General features: G+C 38.2%; 3 protein-coding genes across 3 annotated transcripts; 1 reads left to right on the plus strand and 2 right to left on the minus strand.

Moving 5' to 3' along the window:
• Window positions 1-1061: 1061 nt before the first annotated feature.
• On the plus strand, window positions 1062-4328 carry LOC103952109 (monooxygenase 1-like). Its single transcript, XM_009363636.3, has 6 exons — window positions 1062-1234; window positions 1486-1632; window positions 1736-1786; window positions 2041-2209; window positions 2732-2960; window positions 3092-4328. The coding sequence occupies exons 1-6, from the start codon at window positions 1152-1154 to the stop codon at window positions 3610-3612; spliced, it is 1200 nt and encodes a 399-aa protein (XP_009361911.2). The 5' UTR covers window positions 1062-1151; the 3' UTR covers window positions 3613-4328.
• Window positions 4329-5059: 731 nt separating this feature from the next.
• Window positions 5060-12488, minus strand: LOC103952108 (protein MAINTENANCE OF PSII UNDER HIGH LIGHT 1). Its single transcript, XM_009363634.3, has 3 exons — window positions 12197-12488; window positions 10886-11020; window positions 5060-5570 (listed from the first exon to the last, which is right to left on the minus strand). Exons 1-3 carry the CDS (start codon window positions 12371-12373, stop codon window positions 5226-5228), a joined length of 657 nt encoding a protein of 218 aa, XP_009361909.2. The 5' UTR covers window positions 12374-12488; the 3' UTR covers window positions 5060-5225.
• An 883-nt stretch (window positions 12489-13371) lies between these two features.
• LOC103952107 (probable choline kinase 2) lies at window positions 13372-20115 on the minus strand. Its single transcript, XM_009363632.3, has 9 exons — window positions 19861-20115; window positions 18721-19137; window positions 18113-18234; window positions 17774-17969; window positions 17037-17154; window positions 16902-16949; window positions 16710-16810; window positions 16270-16393; window positions 13372-13874 (listed from the first exon to the last, which is right to left on the minus strand). Exons 2-9 carry the CDS (start codon window positions 19072-19074, stop codon window positions 13780-13782), a joined length of 1158 nt encoding a protein of 385 aa, XP_009361907.1. The 5' UTR covers window positions 19075-19137; window positions 19861-20115; the 3' UTR covers window positions 13372-13779.
• Between the last annotated feature and the right edge of the window lie 4329 nt (window positions 20116-24444).

Raw genomic sequence — 24444 nt, forward strand, 5'->3', positions numbered from 1 at the left:
ATCGTTTGTTTCAAAAAAAAAAATCTATAATCTATCTTCTAAGTGGTCTTAACTTTATAATTTGTCCCATCAGCAAACCTTTAATGTAATAAATTATCCATTCCAGTCCAGTTATACTTATATGTACTAAACAAGCCATTCGTACATGAAGGGAAGATTTAAGTTCATGTCAACAGACATATAAAGAAACAAAAAAACGACAGTTTGAAGTCATAATTAGGAATAACATTAAACTTGAAAAGTATTGTATCATGTTTCTTTACCAACTTGGGAACAAAATGAGATTGAACTTATACCCAATTCTATACAATCAACACACACACACACACACACACACACACACATAGTTATTTCAAACTGAAACATGCAACCTTTATGAACTAAGCCGAATTTGGTGAACCACATGCAAAGAATGCTGGGCTACATATATATATATATATATAGTTATTTCAAACTGAAACATGCAACCTTTATGAGGCTTATAAACTAAGCCGAATTTGGTGAACCATATGCAAAGAGTGCTGGCCCGCCCTTGCGTTTTCTGTTGCACATTATTCCCCTCTGGATCGTAAACTATGTGCCTAAGGTAGTCACTTTGAAATTTGAACAACTGATAAAAAAAAAATGTCCTAGGGATCAATATGGGCCATACTAAAGTAGGGCTAGTTATCAAGTTCGGCAACTATAGAAGCTAGTGATTCAATATATTATGTATTTGCTTGAGCTTTTCGGTATCTAGTAAGTTTATGGGTAATGTTAAGGAGACTAAATATTCATATCAAATTTTATAAAACATATGAAGTGACTATTGATAATTGAATTAGTAAGTGTTCATTAACGTGCTTATTTTCTACTAGTGACAAATCATATGATTTACAAATTTGGTCTAAGAAGTTAGTCGACCTAGCATTACTCTAAATTTGTATGGAGGTAGAAACTTCCACTTGTATTCCTTGTTTTGCATGTATTTTAGGCACGTAGTTGTTGGGGTTTTATTTATTTATCTTGTTTTTAGAGTTTTTCTTTAAATAGCGGCCATGGTATATATTGAGAAACAGAACATAGTTTAGTTTGTTGTCATTACTTTACATATAGAGCCTCATCGCTTAGCACGCCAAAGGACAAAAAAGAAGACATAGAGAGGTCAAGATATGGAGATTGGTGATACAAGAGAGAGTATTGTAATTGTGGGTGGTGGGATTTGCGGCCTTGCCACTGCTCTTGCTCTTCACAGGTTTTACTCTTACACCAGCCTAATTTTTGTTCTTTCTAAATACATCCTTTGTTTAGTGATATATGTCAATATTTTTCCAGAACTCATACGTACGTTCATTTAGTTCTGGAACATCATAAAAGTCCTTTCTCTGCAAGAATGTACGGGTCCTAGATCATTCAGATTTTGTGACAGAAACACAAGTAATGAATCCCATCAATGCTTCGAACTTTAGGATGATATATATAGTTGTAGTTAATTTTGGCATGCAGGAAAGGCATTAGAAGCGTGGTCCTGGAAAGATCAAACAGATTGCCAGCAACCGGAGTAGCTATTATCGTGCATCTAAACGGCTGGCGTGCACTTGATCAGCTTGGTGTTGCCTCACTCCTTAGACAAACTTCTTTTCCTATACTCTCGTACGAATCTCTCTATCTCCTCTCCTCTCTCTCTCTCACTAATTTTCCATAAATTATCAGATTTCTTACGTATGGTCTAATTAATATTTTTATTTATCTTCAGCGGACAATTTATTTCACTCGGTAGTGGTGAAATTGAAGATATGGATGTTGGGTGAGTTCTCAAACTTTCATCTCCTTTTAGTTTGGACCTTTCTTATCTATACACGCGGAAATGAAGATTCAAATTTGAGATATCTTTGAACATTGAGATGAGAAATTAATACCACTGGACTAAAAACTTGATTAGACTTCTGTCTTTAATTATGATGTCTACTTTTACCTTAATGTTTCCTATTATGTGAAACGTTGATGAGGTGTGGTTTAGGTTCTTAATAAAAAGTAATAAGCTGAATAAATAATTTACAGGAAAGAAGAACTGAGAGTTTTGAAGAGGACCGATCTCATTAGTGTTTTGGCTGATAATTTGCCTCCCAACACTGTACGTTTCGGGTGCGAAGTGCATTCTGTTAAGTTGAATCCCGGAACTTCTTCTCCAGTTCTTCAACTTCAAGATGGAACAATTTTGAACCCCAAGGTAAGTAATGCTTAATTGTTCTGACTTCACCAGTACTACTTCATGTGTTGTTTGTTTTTTTATCTATAAATGTTAAGTACGGGGTTATTTTGTTCCTATAATACTAGTTAATAACACTTCTCTTGTAAGAGATTAGGTTATTCATGTCTGACACCAAGTCAACCTGTTTATTGTCTGTGTTAACTGGTCTTGTATAATTGTCTGACACCGAGTCAATCTGTTTATTGTCTGTGTTAACCGGTCTTGTATGATTTACGAATTCATGCCAAGTAATGTCAATTCTAACTCATAAACGACGTATTTTATATCTGTTTACATAAGTTGACAAAAAGAAGTGTATGTTTCCAACTTGAGATAAAATCGAATGCAGATTTCTTTCGATTTTTTTTTTCTTTCAAAGGGGAGATCTTACCATAGCAGCGATGCAGGGACAAGTCTGTCATAGCTTGCTAGCCTGCAAACTAATCAATATGACTTGCATTTTGTGTTTTGGGTTATGCATATATACTAATGTGGAAGCAGGTTGTGATTGGATGCGACGGAGTGAACTCGATCGTATCAAATGTGATGGGGGTGAAGGCTCCAAATATTTTCAGAATATGTGTCATAAGAGGCTTCACAAGGTATCCAGATGGTCATGAATTCGGTAGTGAGTTCACTTTAACGAGAAAAGATGATACTCAGGTGGGACGACTCCCCATGACCAAAAACCTGGTGTATTGGTTCATGACTCGAAAACATTCTTCTCAAGGTACGTAAAACTATGTTGTTTCTATCATTTATTTCGTTAGAACTATAACATAAACGTATAATATTATCACAAGCACTATTTACAGATTTGTACAATAGTATCAAAATGCGGACTTACCTTTTTATGAACAGATTCGGCAGCTTCTAAGGACCAGAAACTAATTCGGGAGTTGGGAGTGAAATCGGTGGAGGGCTTCCCTACAAGCACCATAGAGATGTTTAAGAATTGCGAGCTAGAATCTTTACATCTCACAGAGTACGTGAGATACCATACACCATGGGACATACTACGAAAACCCTCTCGCGCGGGAACTGTGTCACTGGCGGGAGATGCCATGCATACCATGGGACCTTTCCTTGCACAAGGTGGCTCAGCCGCACTAGAAGATGCAGTTGTGCTTGCTCGGTGCGTAGCTCAAAAGACTTGCGTCGATCCTAGTGGAAGAGGAACTAAACTGATGGTAGAGGAAGCGTTGGATCAGTACGTGAAAGAGCGAAAGACTCGAGTTCTGAGATTGTCTTTGCAGACATACCTAATTGGGAAAATGTTTCATACTTCATCACAGTTTGTTAAGCTCATATGCGTTGTCCTTCTGGCAATCCTGTTTAGCGAGGCACACGGCCATACCCGCTACGACTGCGGCAGCCTCTAAGATCGATGCAGATATGGCTCTGCGTCAAGTTTAAGGATTAGGTGATTATCTGTAGAATTTTGTTTCCTGGAAATGAAATTTCCATTTGATGGAAAATAAGGAGATAATAAACTAATTGAGATAAAAAGAGGGAATATTTGTCCTTCTTACATCTTAATAACTTACAAATACATGGACACATCCACAGTATACAGTTGCAAAATTTACCTACATGCGGTGGCAAGCTCAGGAATCGCCATATTCTATGTATCCTACAAAATTACAAATACACACAGTACATCTACTACCTATGCTGTTGCAGAAACTGGGATCTCTGAGATCTTAATTGTTGGTAAAGCGGGACGACCTTTATCTGGAAACGGAAGGAGCTTACCTAAATGCAAGCTTTTCATGATCCAGTTAAGATGGAGGCTCAATTTTTAATTTTATAGGAAAAATAGCATGTGAGCCAATGTACTTGTAAAAGTAATTAATTACTTACCATCACTGCTAACTTCTGCTCGGACGCACACTGCCTCAAGTGACGTGATGCCCTACTTTCATCCTCAGCAACAATGGCTCCCAAAGTGGACTAACCACTGGAGGGTTTTAAAGACCTTCCCGCCTCCGTGCTGCACAACCCAGAAATTTCAACAGGACGAATCAGACTACCGCGAAATGTCTCTTCAGAGTAAGATGCATGCCATGACCAAAACCTATGAGAGCATGAATTTAGTTCCTGCCGAGAGCAACAATCAGAACCTTGACAGCAGGAGATATACATTCATTCTGCATTACGTCAACAACATTACATGGGCTAGGAGGAGATGGCAACTAGTGAGAGGGAGAACTGAGAAATGAAACTAAACCAACCAAGATGAAATATGGTGTTATGTTTGAATTTCTGTGACAGATTAAGGATATAACAACAAGAGTGAGCCCTACCTTAATTATTTTTGCCAATTTGGTGTACAAACTGTGCTTTCCGTGAAGCATGATTCCTACTTTATCAAAGACATAATTGTGGTTGTGGAGAAATAGCTTCCCATGATGGCAGGCTCTGCATCAGCTCGATCGGTAGTTTCATGTATCTAAGAAAGATATTGATTTAGAATCATTATCCATAGAAGAGAAAAACTTAAGGTACATCAGCTTGATACCGTAGCATTTTTTCTTTTAACACACTTTTACTTGAAACACTTCTATTAAAAGCATGTTGCGACTTTAAATGCTTCTTAAAAAAACTTGAAATGCTTCCTGAGAAAAACGCTTGAAATGCTTCTTGAGAGAAGTGCTTGAAATGCTTCCTGAAGAAGCATGTGCTTCTAAAAAACACTTCCGGATGCTTTCTATGCTCCATGAACTTTTTTTTTTTAAACATTTCCTGGCAATCATTGTCATTAGAAGTGCTTTGGGTTACTTGAAACCGCATTTAGCTATTCTAAAATCACTTACAAAATCTGTCATATTCTTCCAAAATCACATTCCCTCCGACTTGTGTATTGTGATTTACACTTTTTTGTTCAAAGATGTATCACGACATACATCGTAACAATTACTCAGATACATTGATGATGATAGAGAAAAAAATTTGGTAAATTTTACATATCAGAAAATTAGAGCAGCTTCATTGCCTAAGAGATATTGCTGACATCACTCGGTGAAGGCTCCTGCTGAACCTCTGATTCAACCTGAATCTGGGAGGGTTCCGGCTGGGAAGATTCAACCACACTTGGTGCCGAGGCTTCGGTTGTCTCTGGTTTGAACTTGTTGATATAGTAACTAAGTGATGGCCCAGAGTAATCTACCTTCTGCACAACCGGAGGCGAATTCTTACCTACTTGGAGGAGTATTGATGAAGCTGCAGCAACAGCAACGAGGGCAACCCCAGCTGTGATTGCTGCTGTGTTCTCAGCTCCATCGGCAGAAGACCCTGCAGTTCCGGAGCTTATTACGCTTTCTGATACGTAAACTGCAGGCTGGAGAACGCAGACAAGTTACGAAAGTTGACACACTATAACGTGAAATATACTCGAGCAAATAAGAGAGGAAAAGAAATAAAACAACCAAACCCTCTGAACAGATTGTAAAAATAGTTTTACTCTCGTAGGGTTTTCACTCAAAACTGCATGCCCAGTTAAACATGGGATGCATGTATTTATATTAGCATCAGGATTACAATAAGAGTTTGAAAACCCTAGATACAAGGAGATACAAACAGAAAGAAGATTACATGCTCAGTGTTTGGCTTACAACAAACATCTGAACCTAAAACAATCCTATAAACTAGGGACAACAGAAAAGATCACAGTTTGAACTAAAAGAGGATTCCTCAAGTCGCAGGAATCACTCGTGGATCTTGACTTCGTCTAACACCCCCCCGCAAGCTAACAGGGGGTGGAACCACTGGGAGCTTGGACACTAATAACTTGAATCTAGACGAAGACAAGCCCTTGGTAAATATATCAGCTAGCTGATCCTGTGAGCAAATATAATTAACAAGCAATTCTCGACGAACAACCTTCTCTCGAACATAGTGATAATCAACTTCCAAATGCTTTGTCCGTGAATGAAACAAAGGATTCGAAGCAAGGGAAATGGAAGAGACATTGTCACACCAAATCTGTGGACACACAAGATACAAATGCAGGTCTTTGAACAAAGATCGTAACCATGAAAGCTCGGCTGCTGTGTAGGCTAACTGCCGGTACTCGGCCTCAGCACTCGATCGAGACACAGTTTTCTGCTTCTTGGAGCTCCAAGAAACAAGATTGGATCCCAGATAAACACAAAATCCCCCAGTAGAGTGGCGAGTGTCAGGATTCCTGGCATAGTCCGCATCGGAATATGCTGAAAGTTGCGCAGATCCTGGTTTGTACAGAAGACCATGACTAGGCGTGGCCTTCAAATAACGAAGAATCCGTTTCACCGCCATCCAGTGATGAGTAGTGGGGGCATGCATAAACTGGCAGACTTGGTTTACAGCATAGGATAAGTCAGGACGAGTAATTTTGAGATATTGTAGGGCCCCAACCACACTACGATAAAGTTCTGGGTTGTCGAACGGATCACCAACATGTGCACTGAGTTTCTGACCAGAGATAGCAGGTGTGGAAATTGGTTTGGCCTCTGTGAACTTGGTACGGGACAACAAGTCCAACGCATATTTTGTTTGGCAGAGATGCATAGTCGTGCCATCATACTTTACTTCCACACCCAAAAAATAATTAAGGGGTCCTAAATCCTTCATCGAGAACAAGGTGCCGAGCCTCTGAATCAACCGAGACATTTCAGGAGAACTGTTGCCAGTGATTAAAATATCATCCACATAGATTAGAAGAATTAAGTAAACACCGGAGTGATTATAAACAAACAAACTATAATCACAAGTTGATTCCTGAAAACCCAGTTGAAGCAAGAAATCCGAGAATCTCTCAAACCACGCCCTTGGTGCCTGCTTAAGACCATAAATACTGCGCTGAAGCTTACAGACATGAGAAGGAAATTGCTTGTCAATAAATCCCGAAGGCTATCTCATATATACTGCTTCACGTAAAAAACCATGCAAAAAAGCATTTTGAACATCAAGCTGCCTAACAGGCCAACCTTTGGAGACAGCAAGACTGAGAACCAGTCGAATAGTGGTGTGCTTTACAACCGGACTGAAGGTTTCGGTGTAATCCACACCAGCCTTCTGATGAAACCCATTTGCCACCAGACGCGCCTTATGGCGTTCAATCGTGCCATCTGCACGGCGCTTCAGCTTAAAGACCCACTTATTTGGAAGCAAGTTCATGCTAGGATGAAATGGAACCAAGGTCCATGTCCCACATTGCTGCAGTGCATTAAACTCCTGTACCATAGCACTCCGCCATTCATGAGACTTCACAGCCTGACTAAAACAAGTGGGTTCAAGGGGAAACTTGTCAACAGAGACATGCATGGCATATTTAGGGTTGGGTTTGTGAATGCCTGACTGTGAACGTGTGGTCATACGACTGCTCAGAGGGTCAGGTACCATTGGTATCGGTTGTGGGGATACCGTGACTTGCTCATTTGAGGGAAGGGTGTTTGGGAAGGTTGAGGTTGGTTGTATGGACATAGAAGGCAAATGTGTAGATGAAGGGGGACTTGGTGGGGTGAGGGAAGGAGGGGGGTCGAGTTGCAACTGAGTAGTGAATGGAGAACCTGGTTGGTCGCAGGAAGAGGGTGAGGGATTAGGTGATGGAGGATTAGGGTTTGAAATTGTTGTTCGTCTGATCGATTCGTGGGGTAGTGAAGAACTGGACCTAGTAGGCATATCAAAAGTTAATAAAAGTTCAGGTGAGACATGGTTACCTGATGGAAGGACGCCTGCAGAGGAAGATGTGAGTCCCTTAAAAGGGAAGGAGTCCTCATCGAAGAGGACATGACGAGACAGGTACACTCGGCGTGTGGACAAATCCAAACACTTATAACCTTGATGATTGAGGGAATAGCCTAAGAAAACACAAGATTTGGATTTGGGTTGAAGTTTATTTTTTGTGTAAGGTACCAACCAAGGAAAACATCGACAACCAAAAACTTTCAACATGTCATACTTTGGTTTTTTTTGAAACAACTTCTCATAAGGTGACACATGAGACAAAAGTTTTGTTGGCATTCTATTCACCAAATATGTTGCAGTGGAACACGCATCAAACCAAAAACGAGTGGGTAAGTGAGATTGAGAAAGCAGAACTACACTGGTTTCAACAATGTGTCGATGTTTTCTTTCTGCAAGGCCATTTTGTTCTGGATGTTTGGGACATGAAAAACGTTGAGAAATTCCATTGGTGCTAAGGAAATTTTGAAATGCACGACTCTTATATTCACCTCCTTCATCACATTGTAATGTTTGAATGGAATGATTAAGCATGTTTTCAACACAAGCTTTGAATTGAACAAAGATTTTGAAGACTTCACTTTTGTGTTTCATAGGGAAAATCCAGGAATATCGAGAATAGTCATCCACAAATAAAACATAATAACGAAAGCCTTCATTAGAAATAACTGGAGAAGACCAGACATCAGAATGCAACAATTGTAAAGGAAATTGAGAAACAGACTCAGACGCATAGAAAGGCAATCTAGTGCTCTTTCCTAGGGGACAAGACTCGCAAAAACTAACATCAGGAGTACCATGAATTGGTACGAATTTATTTGAAATCAAAAACTTAATTATGGAATGGGATGGATGACCAAGACGGGCATGCCATTTTGTCACAGAACACCTGACTCCAACAAAGGCTGAAATGGGATACTGGAATTGTCCACTGCTACTTGGAAATGGGTATAACCCATTCTCACATCTCCCTCGGAAAAGCGTCTTCCGGGTCTTGAGGTCCTTAACAAGAAAAAAATGGGGAAATATTAATAGATAGCATCGATTATCTAAAGTAAACCTATGGGCAGAAACTATATTTTGAGAAGCAGTAGGACAATGTAGAATATGGTTTAAGTTGAATGAGCAAGCGTTTGTACGTAAGTGATTGGAACCAGAATGTAAAATATTGATACCAGAATCATTACCTACTCCTCCAACAGTTTCATTACCAGTATACTCCTTAGGATTGACCAGATTGTGAAGATCAGGCGTAATGTGTGCATTAGCACCGGTGTCCAAAAGCCAATTGCCATTCTTTTGCTTGTTCAGAGTAATGGGAGAGGAGGTCATAGCTGAGAGTTTTGTTGTAGGAATCCGACCTTCATACGCGGCATTCATGCGTTGGTAGCAATCTAGGGCAGGATGACCAGGCTTTCCACATATTTGACACACAATACGCTCACCAGGACAAGGAGAACGATCACCAGTAGCCTGGTTGCGCTGATGATTGGGACGAGGGTTGTAACCTCGGTGAGTGAAGGAAGGGCCACGATTGGATGGAGACAGACCTCTCCCATGTCCTCTCGACCGTCCACCACCACGACCGCGAGCTACAAAAGCAGTCACAGGAGCAGTCTCAGTGAATGACGCTTGTTGTTCTACCATACGACGTTCAGTGGTCAACAGTAGTGCCTCAAGTGTGGGATAGGTAATGGGAGAATCCCGAGCTTGAGCAGCACTCACCGTCATTTCAAAGGCAGGGCCTAGATTGTTCAACACAATCTGGACAAGTTCATCATCATTGACAGGTTGCCCGGCTAGGGCTAGGTTATCAGCTATCGCATTCATGCGATCCAAGTAATCCGCAACAGAAAGATCACCTTTCTTAGTCTGCAACAATTCATTGCGCAGAAACAAAATTCTATTTTGGGAGGTCGAGGCATACCTCTGCTCTAAGGCTTCCCAAGTGGCGCGAGCAGTCCGCTTGCTCGCCACAGTAGACAATACAGAAGCAGTTAAGGATCCATTGATCCAACTAAGGATCGTTTGATCCTGTTGGACCCATGCTGCATACTGTGGATTGACAGTGGTGATACCGGGCAAGTGTTTGGGAGGACACATGGAGGTACCATCCACATATCCCATCAGATCTCGACTTCGAAGAATTGGGAGAATTTGAGCCAACCACAGTGGGTAGTTGGTTCGATCAAGCTTAATATTGACCACGGTGGAGAAAGGATGGAAGGGATTGGTAGTAGGTGGGTTGGTGATGATGGAAGGTGAGGAGGTACCATTGCCGTCAGCCATGGAAGCGTGGAGAAAAAAAAAATGATTGGATCGAGTCGTTAGACTGTAGGGCTCTGATACCATGTAAAAATAGTTTTACTCTCGTAGGGTTTTCACTCAAAACTGCATGCCCAGTTAAACATGGGATGCATGTATTTATATTAGCATCAGGATTACAATAAGAGTTTGAAAACCCTAGATACAAGGAGATACAAACAGAAAGAAGATTACATGCTCAGTGTTTGGCTTACAACAAACATCTGAACCTAAAACAATCCTATAAACTAGGGACAACAGAAAAGATCACAGTTTGAACTAAAAGAGGATTCCTCAAGTCGCAGGAATCACTCGTGGATCTTGACTTCGTCTAACACAGATAGCCACAATATTCATTAGTAGGTTTTAAACATCTCTTTGGAAGGTATGGTTAACAAACTTTGTACACTTTGCCTTGCACTCTGAAGTGTACGTGCACGCTATCATGTATCATCGCTCAACTGAAGCCCTGGATAATTTCAAGGTTTTTTTTTTTTTTTTTTTCATAATTATCAGTTATAATCATTCTGTCCAGTACATTCAACGTTTTTTCGGTATTCAAATAACAAATAAACATCGACTTATCAAAGAAAAAACAAAAGGGAAAAAGAACGCAATATTACTAACCTCCACAGAATATATGTTTGTCTGTCCAGCAGTGTCCTTCTCAACGTATCCAGTCCAACCCCGATTGCGGGGTGGAAACGTCCCAGAAATTTTTGTCTTCTCACCAGCCAACCATTCCACGCTCACTTTTCCAACCTATTCACATCACGATAAAAATATCAAAATATATTTGTTTAATTATCCTTTTCTGTCAAGTTGAATGCAGCTAGGTATACATAGTGCTACCGATAAACATTGCATTGACCCTAGAAACCAACCGCTCTTTAATTGTCAGGTTTTCGTTCCCATTCAGATTTATTTTTCTTGAGAAAGACAGACTCGTGTGAGAAAGAAAGATGAGGACACCACAGCTTGGAACAATGGTACCTCAAGAATAGTTTCAACATTTGTGGTTCGAGAGTTTTATTCCAATATGTTTTGATTTCTTAACTGATGGTAATATTTTCCCATCCACAGATATAGGCAAAATTTTGCAGACACATTGCAACAATTTCTTGCTGTGCCTATGGGCTTCCGAAGGTGGCAGAGATCTACAAACTCACTTTCTTCCACTACAATAAACGGTGCAACGGGAGACTTAGCATACCAACAACATCAAGGCACAGGTGGGGTGAATCATAACAGGATTTCAACAAGGAATACTTGCTCATTAAGGTTCCGATTATGCTTCAAAAACAACTAAAAGTGCTTCAAATCCAGATTCAATCAAAAAGTAGTCGAGTTGCTTCTGCCCTTCAGGAATTCACTTTTCAAACTGCCTAGATGCCATGAGGATACGCAAGTCCATGAAAAGAATACAAAGACCAAGAAAAAATCTTCATTTGTTTGTCTTTCAGAATTCAAACATATTGTTTTGCAATGTGATTGAAGAACAACTAGATATAGTTAAACTTAATCCTAAATAAGCGTCTAAGGCACTAAGGCAGTAACAAGGCTCCCCAATTACTACAGAGAACATAACTATAAGTGTAAGAATTACCGGGGAAAATCACCAACTACATATAGTTAAACTTAATCCTAAATTAGGGTCTCTCTTTACTCTGGTATCCAATCCAGTAATCTGGTATTACCAACCAGCCCATCACTGCAAAAACCTCCAACATTGATGCGTTAAATTCAAAATATTTTCTTGCCCATTAATTAGACAACTAATTTTAAGTCACAAAAAATAAGCATATCCAACTTTAAGATCAAACCCATTAACAATCTTACACCAAACACCTAAGATAGAGTTTATACACATACATACATAATTACATACATACAGAGAGAGAGAGAGAGAGAGAGAGAGAGAGAGAGAGAGAGGGTTACCTCCTTGTCAGGAGCACATTCTTCCACATTACAGTCAGCATCTTCAGTGGAAGCTCTAACTAGTGCGAGATGGTTAACTTTCTGAAGTTTTCTGGAGAAGAAGAAGCTCCTTTGTGTAGGAAATGTGCATGTGAATGTGTTTGCTGCTGCAATCACAGCCTGTGCTGCGGTTGCCATTGTTTGCAGAAGCAGAATAACACTCGATAGACTCGGCAGAAATCAGAGATTACGGTGGAGAGGGAGAGATGATATTTTTGTGCTTGCGGATTGGGTGTCCTTTGCTTTGTGTTGGAGGTTTGGTGGATTTTGAGATGGCTACGTGGCAACTCATATTTTTCTCCCTTTTGTTTTTCACCTTTTCCTTTAAAAAAAAGAAAAAGAAATACTATAAATTACAACGAAGAGTCTCGGTGGTCTTAAAATCATATATGCTAAAATTTAATCTCGGAATGACAAAAATAGGAAAATTATTAATACTATGTAATCGATTTAGGGTTTTAACTTTTACCTCCATGGTCGTTCAAAGAAATTTGATCGTTCGTCATATAAAATTAAATATTAAAAATATACTATGTGTAATTTTTCTTGAATTTACCTTAGGTGATTTGAAATGAAATATTTGCAGTTTATTCCATCTTGTAATAACAATTTTATGTTTTCTTTTCAACATTAAATTGAAATTCAATTGTGTTCATCCAAATTCAAGTTGCATTGTGCCCCTAATTTGATCAATAAAAATGGAATCTGAAGAGTAATTTGCAATGGTACTTGTAAAAAGGTCATAAATAGATGAAATGTTTCGTGAAATTTTAAATTAATTTGGACTTCCAATTTGTTGGAGGAGAAAATTGTTTAGGGTTTAGGATTTTGGGTTTAGCAATGTGAGCTCTTTGATGTAGTGTTAATTACAATCGCCCAAGTTTTATTCAAATTTCAGGTCAACCCGTTTTACTTTATGCCACTTAGAAGTGGCAGTGTAATATACTCTTTGACTCCGAATTCTTCCAAAGTCTGACGTGAAGGCATGTACCGCAGCCGTTATATAGTGAAAGTAAGTAAATGCATGTACCGTACCCAAATACATAAGTTATTGAGTTTTGAAAAAATTTGATTTGTTTTGTCACCAAGAAATCGGAGAAAATTTATCAAAAAAATAAATGCGGAAGGCAGAAAAATAGAAAAGAAATACGTATATCATATGTCACAGAAACCAACAGTACATAATCAAACACAGCATTCCATCAAAGAAGACAACACTCTCAACGATATTAAAACGTCTACGCGCCTCTTAATAAAGGGCCACTCGAACCGAAGAGGCTCCAAAAGTTGCATCCACACGTCTGCGAATGCCAATATACGAGAGGACATTTATGATAGATCGATCATGTCTTCATAGATCGATCACATGAAGACATGATCGATTGTTTACAACCTCAAATCCCACTTTCTGCAGTCGCCACACCAGTCTCATGTTACACCGTACGCACACTTCATCCCATTATGCAATCCGCTCACAAATTCACACCCCACGCCCTCCCCCGGTTTGAAACTGATGTCACCCTTAGTTGCGAAAATCTCTAAACCTAAGTTTTCGTCTTTGTGAAGCTGAAATATTTCTTAAGCTTCTTCAACATACTTGGCCGCTTAGCTAATGTTTTTTCAGTTCCCTTTTGCTCGCCTGCAAACCAAAACTCACTTTCACATAAAAGAAAAGCCTGAAGAACGAACAACAGAAAAAGAAAATCACCGGGCAGATAAAACATGTAAAAAAAGCCTACACGCTTACAATACAAGCGGATAGAAATGTACTTGGACAATACACGAAATGAAATTCATTGAGAACCATATTCACACCAACCAAACACAAAAAAAAAAAAAAAAACAAAAAAAAAAAAACAAAACAAAGACCAAGAGGGTCTCCACAGGGTCACTCGTGCTGTCAAGCAGCACTACATGCATCTCGTATTTAACTGAAACTTTTTCATTTACTTATCTGTATATGCATTACATAATGTGGGAAAACTGTCAAATATGAAATATTAAAGATATGTATGGAGCAACTTCATGACCTGAAGATGTTGCATAAACCAAAGCATGGGACGCAGAAGCAAGAAATACAACATGAAATTGCACAAGAAAAAAAAAAAAAAAAAAGAGTTAAAACAGCAACGACGCTGAAGACAAAAAAACTATGGATACCCACACCAAAATATCCACTTGCATTCATCAACTACCCTTTGACCTCCGATTACATAATAAAGACATGCACCGAATATTGTCAACGATTTAAACTATTAGCTCCTTAAGACCATCTTCAACTCTTAGGCTAAAAGCTAAAGTTTTTAGCCTAGAAACAGTTTTTCTACTTCAACCTTCTGACCTAAAATTTTAACCCTAGATTATTAAAGAATCAACTAAGGCTAATTTTTTTTCTTAAATTAACTTTAAAAAAAAAAGTTATGTAGACTATCGTGAAGCACTATGGAAGAATATGAAAATCATGATAGAGATGTATAAACACAAAAATACATAAAACGTAGAACACATGTGAAGCACATACAAAACACATGTGAAGGACATACAAAACACATGATAGAGATGAAGCACACACAGAACACATGTGAAACACATGACACACGAGAAAAAGTGAGTTTTGTGTGGATGTTTAAACAAATACATAGGTATTTATAGAGTTTTTGGGTGAATTTTGAGTTAAATATTTTTTTAATTACTTTAGCCGTTGGATTTAAATTTCAACCGTTAGATCTTTTGTTTACTGTTAGATTTGATTATATTCGATCTCAATAGTTGGATTCAATGTATTTTAAAATTACATTTTTTTTATAAAACAAAATTTGAATCTAGACCGTTGGATCAACCAACAGTCCAAATATATCAACCATCCGATGCAAATTAGAGTCGTTGGGCTCCTGCAAGTGGCAGACAACTGCCCTGACAGTGAGCCCTCCAGGCTTGATGCCGCGTGGGGCAATTGGGGCAAGTGGGTAGGCTGCGTCTGGGCTTGTTTCTGGCGAATCCACTCGCATTTGGACTAATTTCTGAGAGGAATTTGGTTTTTGTTTAGCTTTTAGCTTTTACCCCACAAATTTGGCTTGGGTTGGGTTTGGGGGTGCGTGGGGGTGCAAATAAAACCTAAAATTTGACTTTTAGCCCAGGGTTTGGTTAGGTTTGGTCTAAAAGGAAATTTGAAACTCGATGCTACCATTCCAAGAGATTGCTTTCATGACTATCCTTTGTCACAATTACCAATCAATCAGTACTCCACTCACAAATTCCAGAATAAAAAGAAGAAATATAACATATCAATGAGTCTTCAACATAGGCAGGATCACGGTTAAGAGACTAACTCCACAGGATAGACACAAGAAGTTCCGTATAATTGTTCAAACGGGTCAGTTTTCTACCATTGCCTAAGGTTTTCAGGCACTGTTCTCCAAAACTTACAGCCCTCAACATTTACCACTCACAGTGACAGCTCCAGTCTCTAGATGCAGGAGAGTCATCTTTAACAATGCATACGTGAAGGCAATATGATCCCGCAGAACAGAAAGAAGCAAGAGCTCCTCCATTAGACAGATACCTCTACTCCCATTCACGATCAAGAACTGTAGCTATAATTTAGCTTGGGATAAATAGCAAACTACAAGTGATGTCTAATAGCTATGGGAAAATGAACCTGATTAGTGATCACGACTTCAGTACTAGGACTCGCAAAATGGTCACTTGTTAAAACTTCATTAGTATCAAGTTACCTTTTATGTTCACCCAACCCAAACTCAGCCTAAAGTACCTTGAACTACTCCCATCTACCCGAGCCTTGAAAGTCACAATATCAGGCTTATGCCACCCTTAGATGAATCAACTGAGAAACTCAATCAGTCAAAAGATGAGGCATCCAAGGAGACAAGTAAAAACAGAAAATAACTTGGGGTTTTTTTTCTTTCCTGAAAGTCATTATCAGATAACAAAATACACTTGCTGGCCTGTAATGCATGCAATCAAAAGGACTATAGAAGTGTGAATTAAACACGAGAGCTAAACAGCACAGTTACCATCAGTTACAATATCTGGAGGAGATCCAACGGAACCCAACAGCTTAGGCCTGCTTATCCAGTACTGATGAAACCTCTGCCTTGCGTATTCCATGTAGTCAAAGTCAATTTCATTCACATGTTCCTGAAAAATGAAAAACCAAATGTGGAGATAAAATTAAATGCAACCACATGAAAGTATTGCAACCCATTATGTAACCTTGATCACGGTTAAAAATTAGAACAACGGCCTGACACTCAACAGGAGCCGGCATGCTAAGATATGAAAGAGAAACTAGATTACCAATAAAACTTAAAAATCAGAGAAACAAGGCATTTAAAGAAAATAAAGAAAACATATTAAGAACGTAAGGGGTTAGCTGTCATTCTGGAAGTCAGTGGCAATAGGTTTCTATGATAATAAGGTTCTGTCCATGAAACTATGTTGAAACAATAAGTACCGATATTATTCCCCATAAGCCCCAAAAAAGATGGCTTGCAAGAGTATAGTTCTCAACATCTTGAACCAGCTGCTCCACTTCGCTGTCAGTAGGTTGATTGCCTGCATACAAATCCCACAATTCAGAGAATATCAAATAAATCCTTCCAATTTCTTGAGAGAGGTTACAACATAATCAAGTAAATAATATTACCTGAAGAACTCAGGTACAAACAAACAAACCGCTGACGCTCCTCCAAACCTGTTGTGACAGGTCAAGATATAGCAGGGCACAGAAGGAAATAATACAAGATAAACACAAAAGCATGTGCCAGAACAGATGACAAACCAGGATATTTGCTGTAGACCAAAATATGAGGTGTATCAGTGTGATAGTCAGCTGCCATCTCACAGAAATGATTTGCTATGTCAAATTGTACAGCATTATAACTTGCATACTCATAATCCTGGCAGGAAAGTTAAATATAAAATCAGAACCAAAGAATCTTCCCACTCTTGTTCATGCCCGCATCGCACATTGTCAATCCCATAATTGGATAGACCAATAAACATGGTGCTGAATTAGCTTCCCAAGAAATGAAAAGAAAAAAAAAGAAAGAAAAGAACGGAACTTTCTTCGCACAATCAAATTCATACTCTCTTAGTCAATAATCCTTCCAACGAAACATCATATAGGATGATGTTTAAACTTTAAACCTATATACATCCATATAAAAACTGATATACTATCTCCATATGATTAATGATAATCTCAGTCCTAATATTTTATTTTTTATTTTTTCTGGGTATTGTTAGCAGTTGGAATTATATGGTGAAATTCACAGATACAAGCTATTTGAAATACTTTTCTTCCTTTCTACCAATGACATCTGCCATACTACAATTAGAAATCATCTAAGCAAAGTACAGTCTTATAACTAGGTATTTCGTTGTTGCATATTAATGAAAACATCTTAACTATTTACTAAAGTAAAAACTAAAAGATCAAATGAAAATAAGATTTTGACACCAAAATTCAGATGAGAAAATAAAAAATTGAAATTAAAAGCAGAATGAGAAACTTACGATTATGGTTATCGATTTACTCTTTTCCTCAAGCATTATGTTACCATACTGTAAATCATTGTGGCAAAAACCCATACGTTGATGAGGCCCTGAGAGCTCCTTCTCCAGTAACGGGATTTCGTTTTCAATAGAATCCAGCTGAAAGGAATTAGCTTCTTCTGGGGTACACAATCTCTTGGCCGTACTGAGCCAATTTCTGGAACATTTACAAAGAATTGATTAAAGCTATAACAACACTCGGAACATTAATTCATGCAACAATTTATTCTCACTTAATTTAGACACATGGTATAATCTCAATCTTTCAGAGAATAGTACAGCAGAAACAAAGTAATGTACCGCAATCTATTCCAGAGGGTGACAACCTTTGGACCAGGCATATCAAGTTCATGGAACTCCTTCAATTTTGATGCTATAAGAGCAGATGTGTCCGGATCACGTAGATCACACGCTGAGAGTGTCTGAAAATTTACAAGTGAAAGAGATAAGGAAAAAAATGTGCTTCCATAGTTGAAGGAGCTACAGAACTCTTTAATTGACTTCTTTATGCAATTTGTCCATGTAACCCAAGATATGAAATAGATGTGTTTATCTTTCTCATACATAACCACCTAAAAGGAATTGTAAAACACAAAGAGTAATTAATCACTTGCTGAAGAAAATTATTATTATTTACTAAATTTGATCTTGAGCTAGAGAAGGTAGTCATAAAACACTACGACATGACAATTTAGCATGACATTCTCATGCACCATAAATAAACTGAGCATTAATAGAAAAAAGAACATGGTGCATATATATACTCCTAACCCCAAGTAGAAATGGTGGAAGAATATTTTATGTCCTTAAGAAATGCAGCAGTAAGGAACCATCCTTTACATATTATTTTAAATGCGAATTATGAGATTGCTATAGAACGACAGCAAGATAAGTAAAAATGAAAGTACCCGTGCGTGGATGAACGCTTCAATTCGGCCATTTGGAAAACGCCCAAGCAAACGAGGTCCCTGACCATTCTTTGACATGTGTTCAAATGTTCGGATCTCATTATCCCTGTCAAAGAACACCTCGACACCCTCACCATAAATCCTAACCACAACTTTATGTGAAAGTTCCCCTGTCCTTGATGGCCACTTTATTTCAAAAACCTCATTTGTCATTGCACCCTTGAGAGGGATCACCTGCAGTGCCTTTGAATCCACCACGTCATCCCACTGGGAAGCCAACGATTGTAGAATCTCCCTAGCTTCTGCTGGAATACGATCTTCTCTGTTGACCATGGCATTTTCCATGGCGCCCATAATAAACAATTATGCTGCGCTTCCACACCACAACGATGAATATAACCCAAGCAACCTAATATCCTGGTGCGGAAATGTTCCAAGAAGAATAAGCAAGAAATTTAACATGACTAAGGCCAAGAAATTTAACCAATAGCTGTCAGATTGCTAATGATCACAAAATTCCGAACCCCATTGCGGTAATCGGCAAGACGGTAAGCAGACAAATAAAAAAGGGGCATAATTAGCACATCATTGCAGTCTAAAACTAATAGACAAAAATCGATTTTGACATCAAATTACACAACAATTTGTGTCCATCACTTCCGATTCTAAGGCATTCAATTCCATAAGTAAACATTACAAAAAGTAAAATGATTGGAATTTGGAAGCCGCCCCAGATATTTCAAGAAGCAAGAAACCATCTACCACATTAAAAGTTTTCCAAAATTCTATCTTGGCTAAGGATTAAGGATCTGTAACCTGCAATAATACTCATAATTCTGAAACTTGCCAATATAGTAAAAGGGGAAAAGTCCATTTCCTCAAACAAAACAAACAGAAAATACTCCCATATTCACATGCAGCATGCAAGATGCAACTTTCTCATTCATTTCTAAGCAATCCAGTCCCTTTCCTTTCCCACCAATTCCCAGTTGCCAAACACAGTACAATCGCAGGAATTGGCGGGAAAGGGAATCCGACCCGGATTCCCAAGAATCAAATTAAAATCAAAATAAAATAAAACGACAATTTATTATTTTGGTTGCATGCAAATTATTGGTGACGATAGAACGATAATAATACCTGGAAAGGAAGGAGAACGGGACTGCCGGACCAGAAGGGAGGCGGAGGAGAGGAACAGCACGAGAAGAGGGCTCGGAATGTGGGTGATAAGGGCAGGAGAGCCTCGTCGTCGTGCGGTTTCAGGGTGGAAGGGAATGGCGGTGGAATTGAAGCGGGAGTGGAGGGTGGTGGTTTTGTTGGTAATATTTTGGGATTCGAGCACGGGTGAGTTGGCAGAGGAATTTGGGCCGTTGGCTGTCAGCAAGGAAAGGTTTTGGGCAAAGAGCATTTCTTTGGGAATAATCGATGAAAATGCGTGTTCGACCCGAGTGCCCACGTGTGGATGACGAACTGCCGACATCGAAGTAACAGTAATGTTATTCATATCATGTTTTTATACCACATTTTTATACCATCTTAAATGGTATTTGATGTGAAGAAGCACATCATTTGAATTAATCAAAATTTTAAATTTAGTTCATTATTTAATAAACTACTAATTAAAAAAAACTAGCTAATTAAATGATGATTGTGGTATACAAGGAGTTTTTCTCCTTCATTTTCTTGGGTTTTGCAAATTTTTCAAATGATATGGTTGTCCACATCACATGCCACCTAAGGTGGTACGAAAATGTGGTACAAAAACATGATATGAATAGCATTACTCTAGTAATTAATCAGTAATTATTCTATTCATACCATGTTTTTATATCACATTTTTATACTGCCTTAGGTAGAATTTGATGTGGAGAACCACATCATTTGAATTAATCAGATTTTGAAATTTAGTTCATTATTTAATAAACTAATAATTAAGAAAAACTAGTTAATTAAATAATAATTATGGTATACTAGGGCTCTTTCTTCTTCATTTCCTTAGGTTTTACAAATTTTTCGAATGATGTAGTTGTGATGCCACCTAAGATGATATATAAATATGGTATGAATAGCATTACTCACCAAAATGTGATTACGGGTTTCATGCTAACTATGTCATCAATTTAATGAATATTTAAATAATTTATTAGACAAAATGAGTAAATTAATACAATTTTAAAATTTTAGGGGGGGTAATGTGAGAAAATTGAAACCTTGTGACCCATTTTTGGAATGTAGTTAGCCCTATTTTTTTATGTGAAATTATCACTTAATATTATGGTCTCGTCTTTTTCACTGATAAGACATTCTCTAACACCGGGCTAAAACTCAAATTTCCACTTCTATTCCACCACCCCCACCCCCCCCCCCTCGCCCCCCCGGGCCCCCCCGGGCCCCCCCCCCTTTTCTCCCAAAAAAAAAAAACTCAACCCAAGCCAACGCGAAAATATGGCCTAAAACCTAAAACTCAAATGGAAGCCAAATTTAGCCCATGATTAGTGGGGCTGGCCCACTATATATGTATATTTTATTTAGTTTTATATTTATAAATACATTGAATTCAACGATTAAGATCTAATTTAATGAAATTCAACGGTAAAAAAAATAATTTAACGGTCCAAATTTAAATCAAACGGCTAAAGTAATTAAAAAAAAATCTTTCATTTGTTTCATATTTTTCATAGTGTTTAATGAGTTTCAGGGTATCAGTTAGTGATTTTTCAGTATTTGTCATAATCTAAATATTTTTAGATTAAAATGTTCATAAGATTAAATTAGGATAGTCTACATAATTTTTTATTTTAAAAAGGTTACTTTAAGAAAAAAAAATTAGTCTAAATTCATTCTTTAATAATTTGGGGCTAAAATTTTGGGCTAGAAGGGTTAGAGCAGCAAAACTGTTTCTGGGTTAAAACCTAAATTTTTTGAAGATGGTCTAAGTGAGATGTCTTTAAATCTGGTTGACGAGTCTGATACACTTTTATTCCCTCATCTCTTGACTTGATGTTGCTTTGGAGTATTTTGATCCGGTTACAAAAATTCATGTGCAATTTGATTTAGTCTAGTTCTACTTTAGTTCTACTTTAATTTTTAAGGAAAACTAACGAAAAGTCCTCAAAAACTCTAGTTTTAATGAAAATGACAAACTAAAGATGCAAGTGAATAGTACCAAGAGTGACTTTTCAATGTAAAAATATCATTTTCGTTAAGAATGAATAGTACCGAAAATATTTCATTAAGATTCCTAAATTTTTATTAACACCCATTTTATTCTTTTTTATTAGAGGTATTCGGTTGCCATCGGTTGCCATCAGCTCTTAAGCACACCCATTGGCATTGACTGCATGAGATCAAAAGATTTTCGGTCTGAAAGTAGGTTTGATTTGCTTTACCTATGAAAATTTCTACCAATTTACAAATTAAAATATCCTATTTCCGTGCATCTTAACGTTTGGTAGTATTTAAATTTTGAATATTTAAAAATAGAATTTGTTTTAACAATGGCTCATATTAATAATATACCAACAACACTAATATAGTAATACTACAACATTAATGTTTTCGAAAAAAAAAAAATACTACAACAATAGTGCTCTTAAAACTACAGTCTAGTGATATTCATTTTCACTTCATTTTCACTTGTAAGTGAGAGGTTTTAGGTTTGATTTTCATCAAATGTGAGTTTGAACTACATTATTGCTAGCCCATTGTGAGGCTAAGTCCACCCCTTCTGTCACATCCCTGTCCGGGCTCCACCACATCCCAGGCTCGACTCTGTCGTAGCACGATATTGTCCGTTTTGGGCCCCGACCACACCCTCATGATTTTTTTTTGGGAACTCACACAAGAACTTCCCAGTGGGTCACCCATCCTAGGATTGCTCTCGCTCGAACTCGCTTAACTTTGGAGTTCCTACGGAACCCGAAGCCAGTGAGCTCCCAAAAAGCTTCTTGCTTGGTAAAGATAGGAATATACATATAAGGCTTACATGATCCACTCTCCTGGACAATGTGGGATGTTATAATCCACCCACCTTAGGGACCCGATGACCTCGTCGACACACTCGGCCAGGGATTGTCACATCCCGCCCCGGGTCCCCACCACATCCCAAGCTCGATTCCACCGTAGCACGATATTGTCCGCTTTGGCGTCCCAACCACGTCCTCACGGTTTTGTTTTTAGGAACTCACAGGAGAACTTCCTAGTGGGTCATCCATCCTGGGATTGCTCTCGTGCGAACTCGCCTAAGTTCAGAGTTCCGATGGAACTCAAAGCCAGTGAGCTTCCAAAAGGCCTCGTGCTAGGTAGAGATGAGAATATACATATAAGGCTTCCAGGATCCATTCCCCTGGGCGATGTGGAATGTAACACCCTCCCCTTAGTGTAGATAATATCGTTTTTTCAAAAAAATGTACAGTCTGGTGATATTCTTCTTCATTTGTAAGTGAGAGGTTTTAGGTTCGAATCTCATGGATGATGGATTCGATACCAAATTAGATTGCCTATTGTGTAACTTATCCAAACTCCTCATTCTCTTAATGTAAAATATATCGTTGCACTAAAAAAAGGTTATATTTAAATCATGTTTCCTCTCTTTTTAATCAATAAAATGTTACAATATTTATGCTAATTATAAAAGGTCAATCAAGTAGTGTGGTACACTAATCACTCAAAGCATACAAACTTACAAACTCTGCCACTACAATGGCATCTTTCATTTCTCACATTTTTTATAATTTTTTACTAGGTAAGTACAAGTTTCAAACACTGGATTGTAGTTATTGGTATATGTAAATTCAGACTGCGAATCATAGTTTCAGTTTTATTATAGTGAAATTAATCAAGTCTAATAAAATAGAAACCGCAATACAGTGTGAATCTGTATAACTGTAGAACATAAACTACAATGCAATGTCTAATCAGAGCTTCAAAATTTGAGGCATCTTACCGGTGCCATGTGGCATTTTAGTCAAAGATTATCTCATCTCTATACTCTATATAGAAAAGGAGAGGGCATAAGTGTTGAATCATTCGTAATACCAAAATTTGCCCTTTCTTTAACTAGAAGTCCAAATATTAGTTTGAAACTGATTAGTTAGGGTCTATTTTTTTTTTTTTTTTAATAGAGTTAGTGTAACATTCCACATCGTCTAAGAAAGTGAATCCTGTAAGCCTTATATGTATATTCTCATCTCGACCTAACATATTCCCATCTTTACCTAGCACGAGCCTTTCTGGGAATTCACACGAGAACTTCCTAGTGGATCACCCATCCTATGATTGCTTTCGCGCGAACTCGCTTAACTTCGGAGTTCTTACAGAACCAGAAGCCAGTGAGCTCCCAAAAGGCCTTGTGCTAGATAGAGATGAGAATATACATATAAGGCTTACATGACTCACTCCCCTAGGCGACGTCGAGCACAATATTGTCCGTTTTGGGACTCGACCACTCCCTCACGGTTTTGTTTCTAGGAACTCACACGAGAACTTCCCAGTGGGTCACCCATCCTGGGATTGCTCTCACGCGAACTCGCTTAATTTCGGAATTCCTACAGAACCCAAAACCAGTGAGCTCCCAAAAGGTTTTGTGCTAGGTAGAGATGAGAATATACATATAAGGCTTACATGATCTACTCACCTGGGCGATGTGAGATGTTACAGTTAGGGTATAATTATTAAATTCAAAACAAACCCGCATCGTTTGTTATTTTTAATTAAAAAATAGAT

The sequence above is a fragment of a genome, unplaced genomic scaffold (genome assembly GCF_019419815.1).
Source record: "Pyrus x bretschneideri cultivar Hongxiangsu unplaced genomic scaffold, Pyrus_bretschneideri_v1 Contig24, whole genome shotgun sequence".
Lineage (NCBI taxonomy): Eukaryota > Viridiplantae > Streptophyta > Magnoliopsida > Rosales > Rosaceae > Pyrus > Pyrus x bretschneideri.